At 53.2% G+C, this 19,136-nt stretch overlaps 2 protein-coding genes across 4 annotated transcripts in view; one reads left to right on the top strand and one right to left on the bottom strand.

Moving 5' to 3' along the window:
- Nucleotides 1–6,111, top strand: part of SUPT6H (SPT6 homolog, histone chaperone and transcription elongation factor) — a 47,032-nt gene extending 40,921 nt beyond the window's left edge. The window contains exons 31-37 of the mRNA XM_055129939.1: nt 191–304; nt 479–603; nt 2,570–2,682; nt 2,942–3,019; nt 3,111–3,277; nt 4,029–4,216; nt 5,316–6,111. Of these exons, the coding sequence (XP_054985914.1) occupies nt 191–304; nt 479–603; nt 2,570–2,682; nt 2,942–3,019; nt 3,111–3,277; nt 4,029–4,216; nt 5,316–5,502 (972 nt within the window). The 3' untranslated portion in view covers nt 5,503–6,111. The remainder of the gene's footprint in view (nt 1–190; nt 305–478; nt 604–2,569; nt 2,683–2,941; nt 3,020–3,110; nt 3,278–4,028; nt 4,217–5,315) is intronic.
- A 971-nt stretch (nt 6,112–7,082) lies between these two features.
- Nucleotides 7,083–17,928, bottom strand: PROCA1 (protein interacting with cyclin A1). Of its 3 annotated transcripts, none has more exons than XM_055132068.1 (6): nt 16,887–17,015; nt 12,960–13,046; nt 10,714–10,773; nt 8,710–8,845; nt 8,256–8,408; nt 7,084–8,136 (listed from the first exon to the last, which is right to left on the bottom strand). In XM_055132068.1, the coding sequence occupies exons 1-6, from the start codon at nt 16,954–16,956 to the stop codon at nt 7,455–7,457; spliced, it is 1,188 nt and encodes a 395-aa protein (XP_054988043.1). In that variant the 5' UTR covers nt 16,957–17,015; the 3' UTR covers nt 7,084–7,454. The 3 variants fall into 3 exon arrangements, with proteins under 3 accessions (XP_054988044.1, XP_054988043.1, XP_054988042.1); XM_055132067.1 differs by lacking the exon at nt 16,887–17,015 and adding an exon at nt 17,477–17,922 and having other exon boundaries at nt 7,085–8,136; XM_055132069.1 differs by lacking the exons at nt 8,256–8,408; nt 16,887–17,015 and adding an exon at nt 17,477–17,928 and having other exon boundaries at nt 7,083–8,136.
- Nucleotides 17,929–19,136: the final 1,208 nt, after the last annotated feature.

The raw sequence follows: 19,136 nt of genomic DNA, 5'->3' as shown, positions 1-19,136 counted from the left end.
CAATAATAATAATAATAATTAAAATAAGTGGGAGCATGACTTCAATGGATAAATGAGGACATATTGCAGCGGAGTGTAGCTACTGCAGGACTGTTAAGCCCTTGGATCTGTTTCTAGGAATGTACAGTCATATTCAGGAGTTTCAGTTCTGGCTGTGATGGCATGCAGGACCTTTATCTTCCTTCCGCAGGAATTTGAAGACTTGGATGAAATTGTTGCCCGCTATGTTCAGCCCATGGCATCCTTTGCCCGGGACCTTCTCAATCACAAGTATTATCAAGACTGCAGTGGCGGGGACCGTAAGGTGAGACCAGGGCCCTTGGAGGAATGACACCTCTCGGTCATTTAAGGATGTTTGGTTTCTCTTCAGTGTAGGGGATGCTCTCTGCTGGTGAAGGAAGTGTCCATCTTGCATCCACCAGACATTGTGTACCAAGCATGCTGCTATCCCAACATCTCCCCCTCATTCTACCCCCAGAAATTAGAAGAGCTGCTCATCAAAACTAAGAAGGAGAAGCCCACCTTCATCCCTTATTTCATCTGTGCCTGCAAGGAACTGCCCGGCAAGTTCCTACTGGGATACCAGCCCCGGGCTAAACCCAGGTGAGCACTGGTGCTGAGAAGGTGCTGCCACTGGGCTCCGCAGAGAAACTAGCACTGGGGCTAGAGCCCCTGGTGTAATCCATTCTCTGCTTCTGCTTTTCTCCTCTTAGCTGTTTTGATTGGAGGTGAAGGTTGGAGTTGGGGAAAGGGTGATGATTTAGTGTCAGAAGACAAAGATTCACCAACAGAGGAGTTTCATCAGTCCAGTTTTTTTAAAAAAATGGGTTTCCAGTGCCTGTTCTCTCTTGCTGGGAAATGACTGGATATACCATTTTGTTGATAAGGCTGGGGCCAGCTTTTTTCACTCAGCTTTACCCTTATCAGGGTTTTCAGCATCATTGTGGCTGTTGCATCTTTCTCCTTTCTGCCTGCCCAGAACATGTGGGCCTGGAATACATTTTTTCCTGTTATTCCACTGTGCTCCCTTCTGAGTGTGACCCTCTTCGCTCCTCCTCCAAGTGGGTCTCCTCCCACCCCGCCCCCTGCCGCCAGTGCTTATTCTGAAGTGGAATTTTAATCTCCCCCTAGACCTGCTCTTTTTTATGTGTGTTGCCCAAACTGAGAACCATCCACCCCTGTGTCCTCATCCTTCCTTAGACCTGTGACCAAGGTCTGAGTATTTCTGCTCCTGTTCCTAAACTGCCTGCATGTGACACAAGTCTTAGAGGTAGGGAGGCTCTGGTGGCTAGATGAGAAGGACCTTAGACCCTGCGTCATCTTGGGCACATCTGGAATATTGTCTCATTTCTGAGACGTCTTTCCTGACTCACCAAAACAAGCAGCCAGGGCTTCTCTGGGGTTGGAAACTGTCCCATGAGGAACAGTTGAGCAGACGGAAGGACCTTTACTGAGAGCAAGCAACATGATCCCCTCCCTGTGGAGAGAGGCACAGGCTCTGCAGAAGTAAAAGTCGAATGATTTGGAAGCTGGTTTATAAAATGTGTGTTCACTTAGCATTGTCTGTTACCTGTTGATAGCTACTTGATTGAGCGCAACCCTAAAATGTTGCGCTTATGTATTTTTTTTTCCTCTTCTTTTGGTTTTTAGGCAACACTCGGGGACCATTCCTGAAAGTGCTGGGAATTGAACTAGGGTTGACTGCTTGAAAGTGCCTTAAGCCATGTGCTATCTCTCCAGCCCTCTTTTCACTATGGCCATCCTGCAAACTTAAATTGTTCTCCAAAGTGAGGCTGAGATTTGGGCTTAGTGAGTTGTTTTTCATATAGGTGGTCAGTGGCAGACTGGAACCAGAACTGACTCTGAGCCCGCAGCCTGTCTTTCCTCCTCTCTGCTCTGCAATGTTGAACAAAGAAGGCTCTCCACCTCCCCCGGGCTTCCACATTCATGGGGTGTTGAGCTTCGCTGTCCTGGCAGCCATGTTAACCCTGACTCTGCCAGCTCGGTCTGAGCCTCCCTCCATGTGCTGCCTGCCATTGCTCTGAAGCCCTGGGCCCAGTGGGCCTTCCTCTGGCACACCCTGGGCTGCTGACTCCTGGCCCTGGCTGTACTCTTCACCAGGGTGCGGCCTCCTTTTATGGGATCAGAGACATCACTTTTTTTTTTTTTTTTGGAAGTAAAACAGGTTTTATTTGGAGGTTTTTGAAGAGGAAGAGGTAGAGAAAAGTGAGAGAGAGAGAGAGAGAGGGAGAGAGAGAGAGAGAGAGAGAGAGAACGAACCCAGGCTTCTCTAAGGGCAGAGAGAGCCCCTCCACACATCCCAGCATTAGACATGAAAGTACACATCCCAAGAGGGGAGATGCGGGCGACACTTGTGCTCAGGCGCCGCATGTGCTCGACCATGTGGGCACAAGCAGCACATGGGCTTGGGAAGCATATGCGCTAGGGACTGGCTCTTTCATCTCTCCCTGCCAGCCCCCAAAACGGCTGCTTCACATGGTGGTCAGATCTCCCCACTCACTGCTTGCCCCACATGGCATCTGATGCCTGTTTCCTTCCAAAATCCCAGGATAGAATATGTAACGGTGACTCCAGAGGGATTCCGCTACCGGGGCCAGATCTTCCCAACTGTGAATGGACTCTTCAGGTGGTTTAAGGATCATTACCAGGATCCTGTACCAGGTGAGTGCGCTCTTCTCCCCGACCTCCAGGATGTGTTTGGGGAAATACTGAGAACTCCCTTCTGGAGGCAGAGGGGAGGCAAGAGGATGGTCTGTAGGTCTCTCACTAACACCGGCCTCCTAGGACCCAGAAAATCCCTCTACTTAACTATGCAAGTTTCCCTTCACTGCTCACCTTAGAAGTTTCTCTAGCCCCCAGATAGTGAAATCAGAAATAGCTTTCTGGAGACACATAACAGACACCAGCTGATTTCCTCCAGGCATCACTCCCAGTAGCAGCAGCAGAACCCGGACCCCTGCTTCCATCAATGCCACCCCGGCCAACATCAACCTTGCAGGTGAGGAGTCAGGCCTGGGACTGGGCGTCAGGAAGACGCAGGAGGACTTTTAGCTCCAACATGACTATGCCCTACCTCTCTGTTCCCACAGACCTGACACGGGCAGTGAATGCCCTGCCCCAGAACATGACCTCGCAGATGTTCAGTGCCATTGCTGCCGTGACAGGCCAAGGACAGAATCCTAACGCCACCCCAGCCCAGTGGGCCTCCAGCCAGTATGGTTATGGCGGTAGTGGAGGCGGAAGCAGCGCTTACCACGTAAGTGTCACCAGGAGTGGGGAGTGGTCATTTTGTGTGGGGTGCACAATAGTACCCCAGGGTACATGTGCCAGCGATCTAAGGCTCCTACGTGATGCACAGCATGTGCTCTTGTCCTTTGAGCCATCTCCCCAGCCCAGAATAAGAAAAGTTTTGACTTAGGGGTGGAGTGGCAGTAGCACTTGCCTTGCACGCAGCCAACCCGGATTCAATCCCCAGCACCCCAATTGGTCCCCGAGCTAATGAGTGATCCCTCAGGAGTGATCTCTGAGTACAAAGTCAGAAGTCCTGAGTGCCACTGGGTATGACCCTCCCCGCCAAAAAGAAAAGTTTTAGGGGCTGGAGAGATAACACAGCGGGTAGGGCGTTTGCCTTGCATGCAGCCGACCTGGGTTCGATTCCCAGCATCCCATATGGTCCCGTGAGCACCACCAGGAGTAATTCCTGAGTGCATGAACCAGGAATGACCCCTGTGCATCGCCGGGTGTGACCCAAAAAGCAAAAAAAAAAAAGAAAGAAGAGTTTTAGCCTTTCCACCAAGTCCTTTGTGAACTTTGGAACCCTTAACCCACTAGAAATCTCTAGGAGTCAGGACTAGTAGACGCTGTTACACCAAGTTGCATCTCAGTACCCTGTGTAGCAGAGGGTCGGTTGGCAGCTTTGCTGAGCCCCAATTCCCTTGACTTGTCAGAAATCACAATAAAAATCAGGCCTAGAACTCATCCCCATGTAACTGTTTGTTCTTCTCCAGGTTTTCCCCACGCCAGCTCAGCAGCCAGTGGCAACACCACTGATGACCCCGAGCTACTCCTACACAACCCCAAGTCAACCCATCACCACCCCACAGTACCACCAGCTACAGGCCAGCACCACCCCCCAGTCTGCCCAGGCCCAGCCTCAGCCCTCGTCCAGTTCCCGACAGCGGCAGCAGCAGCCAAAGTAAGTATGGCAGGTGACCTGAGTGAGAACTGGACTACAGAACTGAGCCTCGAGTAGTGAGAGGCCAGGGCAGGCGTGAAGTGGGGGACCCTGGTGGATGGTGTGGTGTAACAGCATATGCATGAAATCCTATCATGAACTGTATTTGGGGGCTGGAGAGATAGTCCAGTGAGTGAGACACTTCAGTGGACACCGCCAACCCGCACTTGTGAATCGAGCTCCAGGAGTAATCTAAGCACAGAGCCAGGAGTAATCCCTGAGCTACCTTGAGTAACCCAATAACCACAATCAAACCAACTGTTGTACAGCAGGTAGGCCCTTGCCTTGCACGCGACCAACCTAGGTTCAGTCCCCAGCAATATATATGATCCTCTGAGAACAGAACACAGAAGCAAGCCTTGAGCACCACCGGGTATGACCCAAACGCCAAATTTTTTTTGGATCACACCTGGCGATGCTTAGGGGTCACTCCTAACTCTGCACTCAGGAATTACCCATGGCAGTGCTCAGTTGGGGAACCATATGGTATGCCAGGGATTGAACCTGGGTAGGCCACACACAAGGCAAATACCCTCTCTGCTGTACTATCACTCTGGCCCCAGTAAATAAAGTTTTAAACAAAAGTATAGTATGTAGAGGGGCTGGAGTGATAGCACAACAGGTAGGGCATTTGCCTTGCACACGGCCGACCCAGGTTCGATTCCCAACATACCATATGGTCTCCCGAGCACTGCCAGAAATGATTCCTGAGTGCAAAGCCAAGAGTAACCCCTGAGCATCGCCGGGTGTGACCCCAAAAAAAGCAAAAAAAAAAAAAAAAAAGTACAGTATGTATAGGTTGGTACAAAGCACATTCTAAGGTAGGGCCAAGGGTTTTAAGGCCTGGCGTAGACAGGGTTTCTGGATCTTCTGAGAGCCAGAGCTGTTTTCTGAGATAGAAGCTCATTCATTGTACAGCTCTCCCAACTGTCACTCACCAGCAGGAGGGCCTGCTGCCCAGAGGGAGGGAGGCCGTTCAAAGGGCGGGCTCAGTGGTGGGAAGGCAGCGTCTTCTGAGCCTCCAGGCGCCAACCTCAGAGGCTCCTTCTTCTCCCTCCAGGTCCAACAGCCACGCAGCCATCGACTGGGGGAAAATGGCAGAGCAGTGGCTGCAGGAGAAGGAAGCAGAGCGGCGGAAACAGAAGCAGCGGCTAACACCTCGGCCCTCCCCCAGCCCCATGATCGAAAGCACCCCCATGTCCATTGCTGGCGATGCCACCCCTCTTCTGGATGAGATGGACCGGTAGGGGGCCTGCTCACAGGACTCTGGTTACCTCTGAGGCTGAGAGGGGCCTGGCTGCTCGCTGCCTCTCTCCCTGCCCCTCCTTTTCTGTCCATAAAGTGGCGTGGATGACGTTCTCTTTGGTGGTCAGCCTGGACGGGTGACAGGCTGGATTGGCCTGGCGAACTTGAGCTCAGTGTACACTAGGGAACGATTCTCCCACTTCCAGGCCCTCACTGACCCCCCGTCCCAGGACCAACCTGGGAGGGGGGAGTGTGGCAGGGAGGAAGAAGAGGAAGAGGAGAATGAGAGTGGAACAGTTTTGTACTCTACTCCCTATAAGCCATTCCGAGCTTCTGCCCTCACTTGACTGAGCTGTGACCGGGGCACCAAGCTCAGCACACGAGTCCCCCCCATCCCTGGGGGGAGAGGGATGCTATTTATTCAGTTTGGGGCAGGAGGGAGAGAAGGGCAAGTATTTCTGACCCAGATGCCAACACCCTGGGAGGCTGTCCGAGCAGGGCTGCAGCAGATGTAGGGAAGCAGCACTCACCACCCAGCCCACCTGGCCGCCCTCACCCACCTGCTGCCACCGCTTCCTGCCTGTCATTTGAATAAACAGTGTTTCTACAGAGCACCTGGCAGTGCTTTTCTGTGCAACTGTCCGACTCCTGGGGGGGAGCATCCAGCAGTGCTTGAGCTCTGAGGCTTCCCTGACTCCTCCCAGACCATGAGGGAGGCAGCCGTGACTCACAGAGGAGCAGACAGCTTCTGCATCACACAGCCCGGGCGTCGGGTTCCTGCTCCCCTCTGTCTGCCAGCCCTGTGACCTTGTCTGAGAGCCTGCTTGCTTCTCTGATGTGACGGCACAGAGCCCAGCCCCACCCAGCAGCTGGGAGGACTGAGGTGCGACCCCTTTAAGGCTCAGTAAACATTAGCTGCTGTCATTAGACTTGTGTCCAGCACCCCCGCCCAGGCCCCTTGCCTCTCAGAAGTAAATTAGTTTCTCCCCTACGCTCCTTGCTTTTTGCCAGATTGGACCTCAGTATCTGACAGCTGGGGGGTTGAGTGCCCACCGTGCCTCACAAACCCCCTTGTGAACGCCTCCTGAACACACCTGCTCCCACACACTACCTTTGAGAGGGGATGTAGGGTGCCACAGGAGAGGCCATCCCCTGACTCTCGACCGTGACCTTCTTCCTCTAGCCCTCCTGCCTCTTTGTTCTGGACTCCCGATCTCCCTCATCTTCTGAAAGGAGCCTCCGATGCCAAGTGCATGTTACAACAAGGAAGTTTTCCTGAACCCTCCCTTTCCTCTGCTTGGGGCTCAGCGGAGAAGTCACAGAAGTCCACTGCTCTCTAAGGCTTAAGGAGCTTCCCCCCTGGCTTTTCCGTACTCGCAGTCTCTGTGACTGTATGTTGACAAGAGTCGGGGAGGGATGGGAGGGCCTGGCCTTCTGCCGGGAATTCAGTTCCATTCCCTTCAGCACAAAAGGTCTAGAAGGGTCCAGCAGGAGCAGGGCGACACCAGCTGAGAAGATGATGTTCCCTTTGGTGCCACCAGCACCTTCCCCAGGGCCACTTAGAGGCAGGAAAGGCCAGGCACAGTGGCACAGAGTTGGGTTAAAAGGTTCAATTTATTAGGGGTTTCACTGCAGATAATGCTGCCTGTTCTGGAGGGGATTGGATTTCACACACAACAGTCTCCCACGCGGCGGTAGCTAGCTAGATGTATCCCGCCCCCCCAGGCTTAGGGTAGCACAGAGCAACAAGCCTTTCTACCTCCTTTCCATGGACTTCTCGCCAAAGACGGATGCCTGCAAGAACCCTGCAGCCCATTCTTCCCTTGGCTCCAGCTAAGGCCAGCGCCCTCCGCGACCCCCAGAAGGAACCCAGTGAGAGGGAGAGAGAACAGCAGAAGGGGGGTGCTCAGCGACAGGCGTGATCATGTTTATTCTTCACCTGGTCTGCCGGGCCTCAACTGAGATTGGGGATTGATGCTGGGGGAGATTTTCTCTTGGTGACCTTCTTGGTCGATGAAGTCTTTGTTCCGGGCTTCTTGGCCTGGGGCAAGTTTTTCTCTTTCTTCCTGGGCAATGACTCCACGATATCTTCACTGGGGGAGAATATTTCCCGCTTGGGGTCATTGTAACTGTCCTCACTCTCCAACTCTTCCCGGCTTTCAGGACTGGACTCAGATGTCCTAGTCAGTTCTCTCGGGCATAGAGATCGGCTGTCTGGAGGTGAAGATTCCGCTTTAACGACGCTTTTCTTCTTTACCAACTTGCTCTTCTTCTTTTTTTTAGGTTTTAGCTTCTCATCTGTGTCCTCGTCCTTTTCTTTCTCCTTTTCCTTTTTCTTCTTGATCTTCTTGATCGTTTTGTTGGCCTGGGGTTTCGCTGTGGGGCTCTCGGAGCGCCAGATGGTGATGGGAGCTGTAGAGTCCGCAGTGCCTGTGACTGTGACTGGGCCCGTCTCTGTGGGTGAGACAGACCCCGTCTGGTTGGGGATGGGAGATTTACTTCCTTCTTCCTCCTCTTCCTCCTCTTCCTCCTCCTCCTCGTCCTCTTCTTCCTCCGCATTTAAGTCATCTGCTCCGCACTCGTGGTGGAAGGGGTGGTGGATCACTGCCACAGAGACAGGCCTATAGTTTTTGCACCTGGAGAAAGACAGTAGCAGAGAAAGTTGACAGAGAGCCCGGGCCGGTGCCCCATCCACAGGCTCAGGATTCCCAGCCAGCTACCCCCGCCCACACCCTCAGCAGCTCCCACGTCATACCAGAATTGGTCCGTACACTCCTCCTCTGGTATAACCTCAAAGCATGGGGTCGGGATGATGTTGAAATAGGTTGGGCCTCCATCTCGGGAGCAGGTCGGGCCCGGATTTCGGGAGCTGGTGGTGCTATCTACCTTCTCTGAGCAGTCCTTCAGCCTGCCAGAAAGAGGCTTCAGCCTAGCTCCCACACCTCGGTGATGGCCCAGCACCCCAGAACAAGAATCATAAGAAACAGCAACTTGGGGCCAGAGTTTGCCTTGTACACGGCCAACCCGGGTTCAATCCCTGGCATCCCATATGGTCCCGAGTAACACCAGGAGTGATTTCCAAAAGCAAAAAAAAAAAAAAAAAGAGCACCTGGGTTTCAAAAAAAAACCTCCCCATAGTGCAAGTTTGAACCTAGCTCTACCCCTGAGACTCCTTGGCCCCAGGTTCCCCTAAGGAGAAAGACCCTTACCTGGTGTCACAGTCACAATGGCCAACAGCATGCAGGTGCAGGTTGTGGTGGCCACAGTCAGCAGTGTAGGGGTGGATGATGTGCCCACCACACTGCTTATGTTGCCAGCAGCACCTCTCAGTATCTTTGAGGTCACCTGAGGGGGTAGGATCTGGGTCACTATGGTAGCAGGAGCAGCAGACCCTGCCGCTCCCCTCCCCAGCTCAGTTAAAAGTTTCACCCAGTTAACTTGCTGCCTGCCAGCAGCAGCCCTTTGAGTCCTTCAGTAGAAGTGACTCAGTCCAGTGGAAAGGCTAAGCCTCACCCTATGTCCACTGACTTTTCTTTGTTCTGGGCCACACCTGGCAGAGTTCAGGGTAACTCCTGGCTCTGCACTCAGGAATCACTCTGGTGGGGTTCGAGGGAAACGTATGGGATGCTGGGGATAGAGCCCATCCCAGAGTGATGTAAAGCAAGTGTCCTACCCGCTATACTCTCTCCAGCCCCTCTGTTCACTGATGAGTCTGCTTGTCCCCTGTCCCCACCCCTGCAGACTCCCAGAAAATGTCTGAGTCACAGTAGGTTTTCATCAGGTCCCTCTCCCTCTCGTTCCTCCCCTCCCCAGCCTTAACCAGCTAAGTGTGGAAGAAAGCCTGGTCCTCACTGGTTGCCACCTGCCCTTCAGCCAGAGGCAGGGTGTTACAGCACCACCTCCCCCCTCCACAGGATGCCTGGGTAGGGAAGACTCTGGAGCCACATGGGAGACAGGAGCGTCCCCACAGAACTCTGCAGTAAGAACCAGCAGCCACAGCATCCTCAGTTCATGTGTCTCCCCACGCAGGCCCAGCAGGCTGGGGGCAGCCCCCAGGGCCTCATGAGCCACTCCAGCTATCAGGCCTGCAAACCTTTCCCTTTTCCCTTCTCCAAGCCCCTTTTCTCCCTCCTGGCACCTTTTTCCAAATTCATTCTTTGTTACTGTTTTAGGTCACACGTGATGGTGCTCAGGGTCTGTCTGTGTTCAGAGGTCACTCCTGGTGGGGCCTTGGGAACCATATGGGGTACCGCATATCAAACCTGGGTAGGCCACGACACACCCAACTGGGCTCAGGGGAACCCTATGTGGTGCCAGGGACTCAAACCCGGGTCACAGTAATTACATGCAAGTCAAGTACTTTACCTCCTATGCTATGTTCTCCAGTCCTCTTGTCTTTTTCCCTGCCTCTTTACTCAAGTTCCCATTCCATCCATTCTCTACCATCCTTAGAGCTACAAAATTGAGTGACATCCTCAGCCTGAGCCCTTATACCCTTAGGAAGAAAACATGCTGGGGCTGGAGCAATAGCAGTGGGTAGGGCATTTGCCTTGCACGTGGCCGATCCGGGTTCGATTCCCAGCATCCAATGTGGTCCCCTGAGCACCACCCGGATTGATTCCTGAGTGCAGAACCAGGAGTAACCCCTGAGCATCACCAGGTGTGACCCCTCCAAAACAAAAGAAGAAAAAGAAAACATGGTGGCTTGCGTTTCCAAGCTCGCGTTCTTGGGCCTGGAAGTGATAGTACACCAGGGCAGGTATTTGCCTTGCACATAGCCAACCCCGCATCTCATATGGTCCCTCGAGTACCACCAGCAGTAATTCCTGAGTGCAGATCCGGGAGTAACCCCTGAGCATTGCCAAGTGTGACCCAAGAAGGAAAAAAAAAATCTAGCCCACGTGGGTTCTCCCTTACATGAATCTTTCTCTAACGCATATTCCTCTTTCTCCCCATGTCTAAGTGAATTCTGTTCGATAAAAATTATTACTTCAGTGAGAGAGAGAGAGAGAGAGAGAGAGAGAGAGGAAAAGATAATATGTCCCCTTTTCCCAAAGCAATAGGAGGTTGGTGCTGGGTGAAAGACCCAGAGAACAGCTGCCCACTCTAATGCAAGTGCATTTGCTCAGTCTAATGCAAGTCCTCCACACACGAGAATCCTGCCGACTCCACCCCACTGCTTCATTAGGCCCTGGGCCCAAGGTTTCACATACCCGAGCAGAGAGGACAAGGCATCTTCCTGCAGGTCCCTGCTGGACTCCCACTGTGCCCACCTAGAGGAAAAGGCTGGTGAGTACTAAAGTGAGGTGCTGTGACTGGCCAGTTCCCTTTAAAGAGGCCCCGGAGCATACATTTATCCGACCCCAGGGAGTGCCGAACGGGAACAGACCTCATAATGGCCACTCAGCAGGATTTAACCCAGGTTGTGGTGTGTTCATTCAAGTGCCTGCATAAATACTTGAGAGAGAGGACACGTGGCCTGGTCTAAGCTGTGTCCCCTGGGCCCCCTCCCTTCCCCTACCTTTCTTTTCTCCTTCTCTTATTTCTCCTCCACTGAGTTGCGAGGTTTCTGACACATTTCCAAGTCTCTATACACCCCTGACCCACTCAGTGGCCTCCGTTTTTTTCTTCCTCCTCTCTTGCTCATTCTCCAACACAGGAGAAATAAGCCATGTGAGGCAGGAACCTTCCTTGGCTTTGCTCAGCTAGGGCACAGGCAAGTGCTCTGAACTCGCAGATAGATAAGCCTGAGTTCAAGTCATGGTTCTGTTGGACTGGAGCAATAGTACAGTAGGTAGGGCATTTGCCTTGCACGTTGAACCTGGATTCAATCCCCAGCATCCCATATGGGCCCCTGAGTACCATGGGTGATTCCTGAGTCACAAGTGAGGAGTCGACCCTGAACACAGCTGAGTGTGACAACCCCCTCCAAATAAAAGTCATGGTTCTGTTGCTGACTAGCTGGGTGACCTAGGGCAATTTTCTTCCTTTCTCAAAGCCTTCCTTTCCATACCCACAGAGTGGCAATGGTAGCAATGCCTATTTTGCATTGTTGTTAAGAGGACTCTCTGTCTCTTGCCTGCACGTCTGCCTGGCTGTCTTCCCCGGGGCCCCTCGGAGGGGATGGGCTCCAGCTTCCTTCCCCACCCCGAGCAGAGCTCCTGGCGGCCGAAGACCACCGGAACCTAGCTACAGCCATGCTCGAGGCCCCTCTCCACACGTTCGGACAGGCCTCATGCATGAAGGTACCGGCAGAGGAACCCAGGTGTAATTCCATCAACAGTCAGCACCCAGAGACTTAAAAGCAAGCTCCCAGAAGCGCGAGGCCGCGATATCTTGTAGCCTACTTCTCCCTCTGGGAGAAACTGGCAAGCTTCTGAGAGTTTCCTGCCCACCTGGGAGAGCCTTGCAAGCTTCCCATGGTGTATTCATATGCTAAATCCAGTAACAAGCTGGATCTCATTCCCCTGACCCTGAAAGAGCCTCCAGTGTGACATAGTTGGGAAGGCCGAGTCGATAGACTTCTAAGATCTCAGGGAAAGGACGAATGGAGAGGTTACTAAGCCCGGTCGAGAAATTGACGATTAACGGGGATTTCGTGATTTGTGATTCGTTAAGAGGACTCTTCACAAATGTCAAGCACATGTGCCTGCACCTTAAGGGGATCTGTGAGGCTGAAACACATGCTTTTCTTGCATGGGGGAGGCTGAGGTTCAATCCTCAGCATCACATGGTCCCCTGAATACTATCAGGAATGATACTTGACACTTGAGCACCACCACGTGTGGTTCTCACCCCCAAAACAGTGCTTAACACTATTGCAAACAGGTGACCAAAACTATGTCACTGTCACTGTCATCCCCTTGCTCACTGATTTGCTCAAGCGGACACCAGTAACATCTCCATTATGAGACTTCTTGTTACTGTTTTTGGCATATCGAATATGCCTTGGGTAGCTTGCCAGGCTCTGCCATGTGGGCGGGATACTCTCGGTAACTTGCCAGGTTCTCCAAGAGGGACGGAGGTATCGAACCCGGATCGGCTGCGTGCAAGGCAAATGCCCTACCCGCTGTGCTATCAGTCCAGCCCACCAAAAATATAACAATTTTGAATTTTGAAGTGGGGCCAGAGAATAGTATTAGTGGATAGGGCACTTCCGCTGCATGTGTCTAACCCAAATTCGATCCCCAACACCACATAGAGTGCCCTGAGCACCACTAGGAGTAATCCTGAGCATTGCCAATTATTACCCTCCAATCCCTATTTCTCCCCCACCCACCAATTTTATTTTTAATTTTAAGTGCTATGTAAAGAGAGAAAGGGTGGTTGTGGACTCCAGGAAGAGGCCCTCTCATGTAACAGTGAGGGAGCCAGGTAATCCTTTAGACTAAACCTGCCCCTTCTCCCTCCCCCCTCCAGACCACTCCACCTGATAAGTTTGAGATTCCCCTAGACCCACCTTCAGCCGAGAGGGTAGATGCATCCGTGCTAGAAGGCACACCAGCCAGCAGGGCTCCTCTCTCCCAGCAGGGTAGCCTGCTTACACCTGAGAGAGAGCAGAGTAGCAGCAGCAGCACCCCTCCCCCGCCCCGTGCCATTCATTCACCACACACTCCAGAACCCAGCTGCAGATGCAGATACAGAGGTTAAAAACCCACACAAGGGGGCCCGGAGTGATAGCACAGCAGGTAGGGCTTTTGCCTTGCACGCTGCTGACCCGAGTTCGATTCCCCGGCATCCCATATGGTCACCCAAGCACCACCAAGAGTAATTCCTGAGTGCAAAAGCCAGGAGTAACCCCTGTGCATTGCTGGGTGTGACCCAAAAAAAAGGAAAAAAAAAAAACCACACAAGGACAATGACCGAAAAATCCAGAAGAGTCCCTGCTGTTAGGATTGGAGTCTTAGTGGCACTTGCCTTATACACAGCTAACCAGCTTGGACCCCCAGCACCTCATATGGTCCCCGAGCCTCACCAGAAGTAAGCCCTGAGCACTGCCAGATATGGCTCAAAACAAAAAGTTTTAAAAAGGAATCCCTGGGGACTAGAGCGATGGTACAGCAGGTAGGGCGTTTGCCTTGCACATGGAGAACCCGGGTTCGATTCCCAACATCCCATATGGTCCCCTGAGCACCGCCAGGGATAATTCCTGAGTGCAAAGCCAGGAGTAACCCCTGTGCATTGCTGGGTGTGACCCAAATAATAAATAAATAAATAAACAAACAAACAAAAAGGAATCCCTGTTCTCAAGGGGCTTGAGGAGGGAGAGGAGGGAAACTGGAGATTTGCAGAACAGGTGAGGACAGGGGCTGGAGCAATAGCACAGTGGGTAGGGCGTTTGCCTTGCATGCGGTCAACCCGGGTTCGATTCCCACCATCCCATATAGTCCCCTGAGCACCGCCAGGGGTGATTCCTGAGTGCAGAGCCAGGAGTAACCCCTGTGCTTTGCCAGATGTGACCCAAAAAAAGCAAAAAAAAAAAAAAACAGAACAGGTGAGGACAGTAATGGGATGCAAACCCTGACTTGAAGGAAGACCTGTGGGAGCAGAGAATAAGGACCCCCGCTGAGATGGTGGGGATGGGATAAGGATAGGGGAGGCTGCTTGGAGCCAAATCTGCAGCAGTGAATAGGGCATGGGGTATGTGGAGTCTGGCCCATGGCCATCAGAATAGAACTCCAGCTGGGTCAGCATTCCCCCAGGGCAGAGCTGCCATTTTCCTTTTCTTCCCACAGTTAACTTTGGGGCATTGGAACTGAGGCCTGTTTCAGAAGGGCAGAGGGGGAACTTCAGCTCAGCCTCAGTGGCATTTGATAATGTACCTACAGGTCCCTGGTCACCTCAGTAAGTGTCTCAAATCTGAATAAACGAAACTTGGAGACACTTCCCTGGAAACTCATATCCTGCCTTCTTTTCATCTCATCTTGCTTGTCCCTGTGACCAATCCTCTTCTGTAAGCTGCTCTTTTGGCGGCCACGATAGAGCTTTCTGACCTTTTACCTCCTTCTCTGACTAGCTCTTTAGTTCTTTCCTAAGCCCCCTGCTATCTCTCCTTCCCCTGAGACAGCTGTTACACTAGTGATTGCCTGGGTCCTGCTTCTGTTGCTGCCTTAGAAGATGGTCTAAGCTTGCCTTGGATTCTGTCATCTACCCCATGGTTTCAACACCTGCCAATTCAGTGACATAAATCTGGGGTCCAGGAACAAGGCTCAAAGGACTAGAGCGTATGTATTGCATGTGGGGGCCCTGGGGATCACACCACATGCTCCCTCCCTCCTGGCCAACACTGCCTAATAATCCCCCCAGCCATGCTGGAAATAGTCTCCATGCATCGCCAAGTGTAGCCAAAAACAAGACAAAGGAAAAACAACACAAAATAAACAGGGTCATCAATCAAGACAGCTTTCTTTCTTTTTCTTTTTCTTTTCTTTTTTTTTTCTTTTTGGTAGGGGGTCACACCCAGTGCTCAAGGGTTACTTCTGGCTCTACAATCAGGAATTACTCCTGGCATTGTTTGGGGAACCATATGGGATGCCCAGGATCGAACCCGGGTCAGCCATATGCAAGGCAAATGCCCTAACAACTGTACTATTGCTCTGGTCCAGGACTGCTTTCTTTCTTTCTTTTTTTTTCTTTTTGGATCACAGCTGGCGATGCACAGAGGTTACTCCTGGCGGTGCTCAGGGGACCATATGGGATGCTGGGAATCAAACCTGGGTCAGCCACGTTCAAGGCAAACGCCCTACCCACTGTGCTATTGCTCCAGCCCCAGGACTGCTTTCTTGAGTACACATTCCCAAAACATTTTAGATGACAGCCCATACAAGCACACTCCCTGTGTCCCCCACAAACCTATTCTCCCTTCCCTTCAACCTTTTTGTCTTCCATTCCAGAGAGCAGCAGACACCTCCCTTGCTTCTACACCAACTTGATGACCACATTTTATCATGCCTTCTTTCTGCTCTAACATTTGTGTGTCTTGGTTCAAGGCTGAGAGCAGCAGAAGCAGCCTGCCTGACCTCCGCCCTCCTTTCACTACCCTCAGTGCAGTCAGACTTGAGTTTTCCAAAATGCCAGCCAATCCACCACATTATTCCCCTTAAATGACATTTCATTGCCTTCAGGAGGAGGTGCAAATTCCTTATTATGACATGACCAGCCCCCAGAATTTTGGCTCTCTAATTCATGAATTATCAGTCCCTCCCACCTACTCATTCCTCCACTTTTCTCCTGCCACCCACTCCCAGACACACCTGTTCATCTTGGAAAGAACAGTGTTATCCTTGGGGCTAAAATGACAGTAAGGTGGGTAGGGTGCTTGCATTGCACGTAGCCAGCCTGGTTTCAATCCCAGTATCCCATATGGTACCCCAATTGCCACCAGAAGCAATCCCTAAACACTGCCAAATTGGCCCAAAAGGAAAAAAAAACCCAAATGAAAACAAAACCTACCCACTTATCCAAGTAGTAGTGTCACATACATCTTGTGTACCTTTCCCTGGCCATGGTAACCTTCGTGCATTCTGTGTTTAGCAACCTGAGAACAAGGTCCATATTTCTTTTCACTCTATCTTAACAGATTCTGGGATATGGGGGTGATCAGTAAATGTTTGGGGGGCTGTTTTAAATTTTATTTGAGTTTGCTTTGTGGGCCACACCCAGTGGTGTTCAGGTATCTATGTGGGCCTTGGGCCGATCCTGGGTTGTCTGTGTGCAAGAAAAGCACCTATCGCTATACTACCACCCAGGTCCCCCTCGATTATGTTCTTTTGGCCATCTACTTAAGGACCCTATCCAAAGCCTGTCCTGTCCCCTACCACACCTACTTTGAACTCCCTCCCAGCCAGTTCCTTACCCTCTAAAATCTAGACTGACCCAGTCCTAACTCCACTGGCTCCCTTATGCAGCCTGGGCCAGGGCCAGTGTCCTTGCTCTCTTCAGAGTCACCAAGAAAGGGGGCCATTGTGCAGGCTGTACTCCCACTCATCCAAAGCCCCCTGAGACAGCCTGAGGTTGTTTGCGGGGGCTGGAAGAGAGTGGCTCTCCTCACATCAGAGGTAGGAACTCTCCAGCCCCTAACGAGGACGACACATTAAGGGAACGAGGTTGAAGAAATTTCCTCCGAATGAGGAGGAAAACTTGAGAACCTAGTGATGTCTTTCTTTTTTTGCTTTTTGGGCCACACCCGGCAATGCATAGGGGGTTACTCCTGGCTCATGCACTCAGGAATTACTCTTGGCGGTGCTCAGGGGACCATATGGGACGTTGGGGATCGAACATTGGTCGACCGCGTGCAAGGCAAACGCCCTACCCACTGTACTATCGCTCCAACCCAGGTGATGTCTTTCTGAGAAGGCGTGAATCAGGCGCGGAGGACAGAACTCACAGGAGATGGTCACTGGTACCGAATTCTCCCTGCCCTGCGGACGGACGAGCTCCCCTGGCCTTTGAGGCATCTTGGGACGAGGTTCTAGGTGGTTTCCCGGACCAGCCGGGCGTACAGGGGAAAGGAGGAAGGGAGGGAGGGAGGGAAGGACTACGGGAAAGGAAAGGGGAGCGGGGCAGGCGCGGCGCGTCTCTAGGGAAAATCCGCCCCGACCCCGCCCCCCAACTCAGGGGATTGTGATGTCACGTGGAAGCCCAAGATACCCCCCCAACACACACACTAGCTCTCTGAGTCTTGGAACCGTGCCCCCGCGGTGGCCGAGTGGGCGCCGGGCCATGGGCTCCAGCCCGGCCCCGTCCTTCCCGGGCAGCCGCCCGGCGCCCAGGCGGCCTGTCTGCCCTGCGGTCCGCGGCGAGCGCCCCAGGCGCCCCCGCGAGCCGATCCCCGGGTCCTCCAGGCCCGCAGTACTCAGTCACTGGCCCCGGGCCGCCGGGAGCCCGGCCCCGGCCCCAACCCCGCCCCGGCCTGGGCCCCGCCTCCCCGTTCGACCGCGGGCGGCGGGCCCGCCGCCGAGCCCCGCCCCGCCGTACCGTTCTTCTGGTCCCAGGCTTTGGCCAACGCCTTCTGGGGCTTGTTTTCTTCAGTCCATCTTTCGATCGTCAGTGTTGTCCTGACCCACATGGCTTTAGCCTCTTGCCGAAGTCCGGCCCTTGAGCTTACGTGCGGCGGAGCCGACCCTGTACCCCAATCTCAGCTTCGCCCGGGTGCGGTCCCTAACTCCGCCTCATGCTTGCCCGCCCCGCACCCCTCCCCCCACGTTCTAGACCTGGTTGGCAACCCGAGTGTAACCGCGCTCTCCATCCGGGGCCTTCCGGGTCCCTCCAGGCGCCTCGGGCTCCCGCCCGGAGCTGGAGGACCTTCCTCCAGCGCCCAGGCCTGAACCCTCCTCTCGGCCGCCCTGCCCGGGCCCTCAGGCCCATCCCCGCGCGGCGGCTCCCGGGCCCAGATTTGGCACCCCCTTCCCGGCCCTGCGATTCTCCCGGCCTCCCGCACCCGCCGCCTCTGCGCCCTTCGGAACCGATCCACGGTCCTGAGGCGCTCCGCCACCTGCCTGGAGCCCACCCGGCCACCAGCCCACCGAAGTCCCTGTGTCTGTGTCTGTTTCTCTCTCACTCTCTCTTTCCCCCTCCGCCCACAGTCCCCTCCTCACAGATTCAGATTCAGCAATAAGAACCTGATGTCGGTTCCCAGGTCCCCTGTGGCATTTTGCCTCCCCACCGGCCTCCCTCCAACTAGACCCTGTCCTAACTGCCTCTGCTTGTGACCCCCTTCTCCTCATGCAGGGAGTTCCCAGTCCCAGGCAGTATTTTTGTTGTTGTTGCTTTGTTTTGTTTTTCTGTCACACCTGGTGATGCTCAGGGGTTACTCTTGGCTCCACACTCAGGAATTGCTCCTGATGGTGCTGGGGCGGGAGAGCCATAGGGGATGCCGGTGATAAAGTCCCAGTCAGCCGCATGCAAAGTGAATGCCCTACCCAAATGTCCTACCCATTGAACTATTGCCTTAGCCCCAGTCCCAGACAAGATTGCCCAATAAAGATATCAATCCTGAGCCAGAGTCTTGGTCACTCCTTGCAGAAGAGTTGGTGTAGGCAGGGAAGATTGCTGAAAGCGCTGGAGCCCAGGGTTTGAGCACCACTGTAAGTGGGTCTCCCCACTACCCGGCGGGGTGTCACCCAAAAACAAAAATGAAAGGTCTAGGAGCCGGAACAAGGGTAGGGTAAAAAAAGACAAGAAAAGAAAACTATTCCAATATATTATTGTTTTTTTGTTTTGCTGTTGGCAGGGATACATCATACTCCCAACGATGGGTGGTAGAGGACGACTACGCAGTACTTGAGTGCTTGGGAGACTATGCAGAATGAGGGTTCCTGCATGCCAAGCCTGCACTCCCACTGTTTGGGCTACCATCCTGACTCCTAATGCTTTCGCTTGTTTCATTCGAGAACCTCTTGTACTGCATTAGAAGCAGGGTCCCTGCATTCAGGATCACCCACATACACCCATCCCATCACAAGCCCCAAGGACAGCATACACACTCCCCTCACAAACAGCATACAAAAGAATCCCACCCACCACACATGAATGCAGCATGCACACGCCCCTCGAAGGCACTGCCTGGAACACACCATCTCTGTTCCCCCCCTGCCCATACAGCACTAGCCCACATCACTGAGGGCAGGCTCCCTAT

The sequence above is a fragment of the Sorex araneus genome, chromosome 3 (assembly GCF_027595985.1).
Source record: "Sorex araneus isolate mSorAra2 chromosome 3, mSorAra2.pri, whole genome shotgun sequence".
NCBI classification, from domain to species: domain Eukaryota; kingdom Metazoa; phylum Chordata; class Mammalia; order Eulipotyphla; family Soricidae; genus Sorex; species Sorex araneus.
The sequence above is the reverse complement of the archived record's forward strand: the minus strand, read 5'-3'. Positions and strand labels throughout refer to the sequence as shown.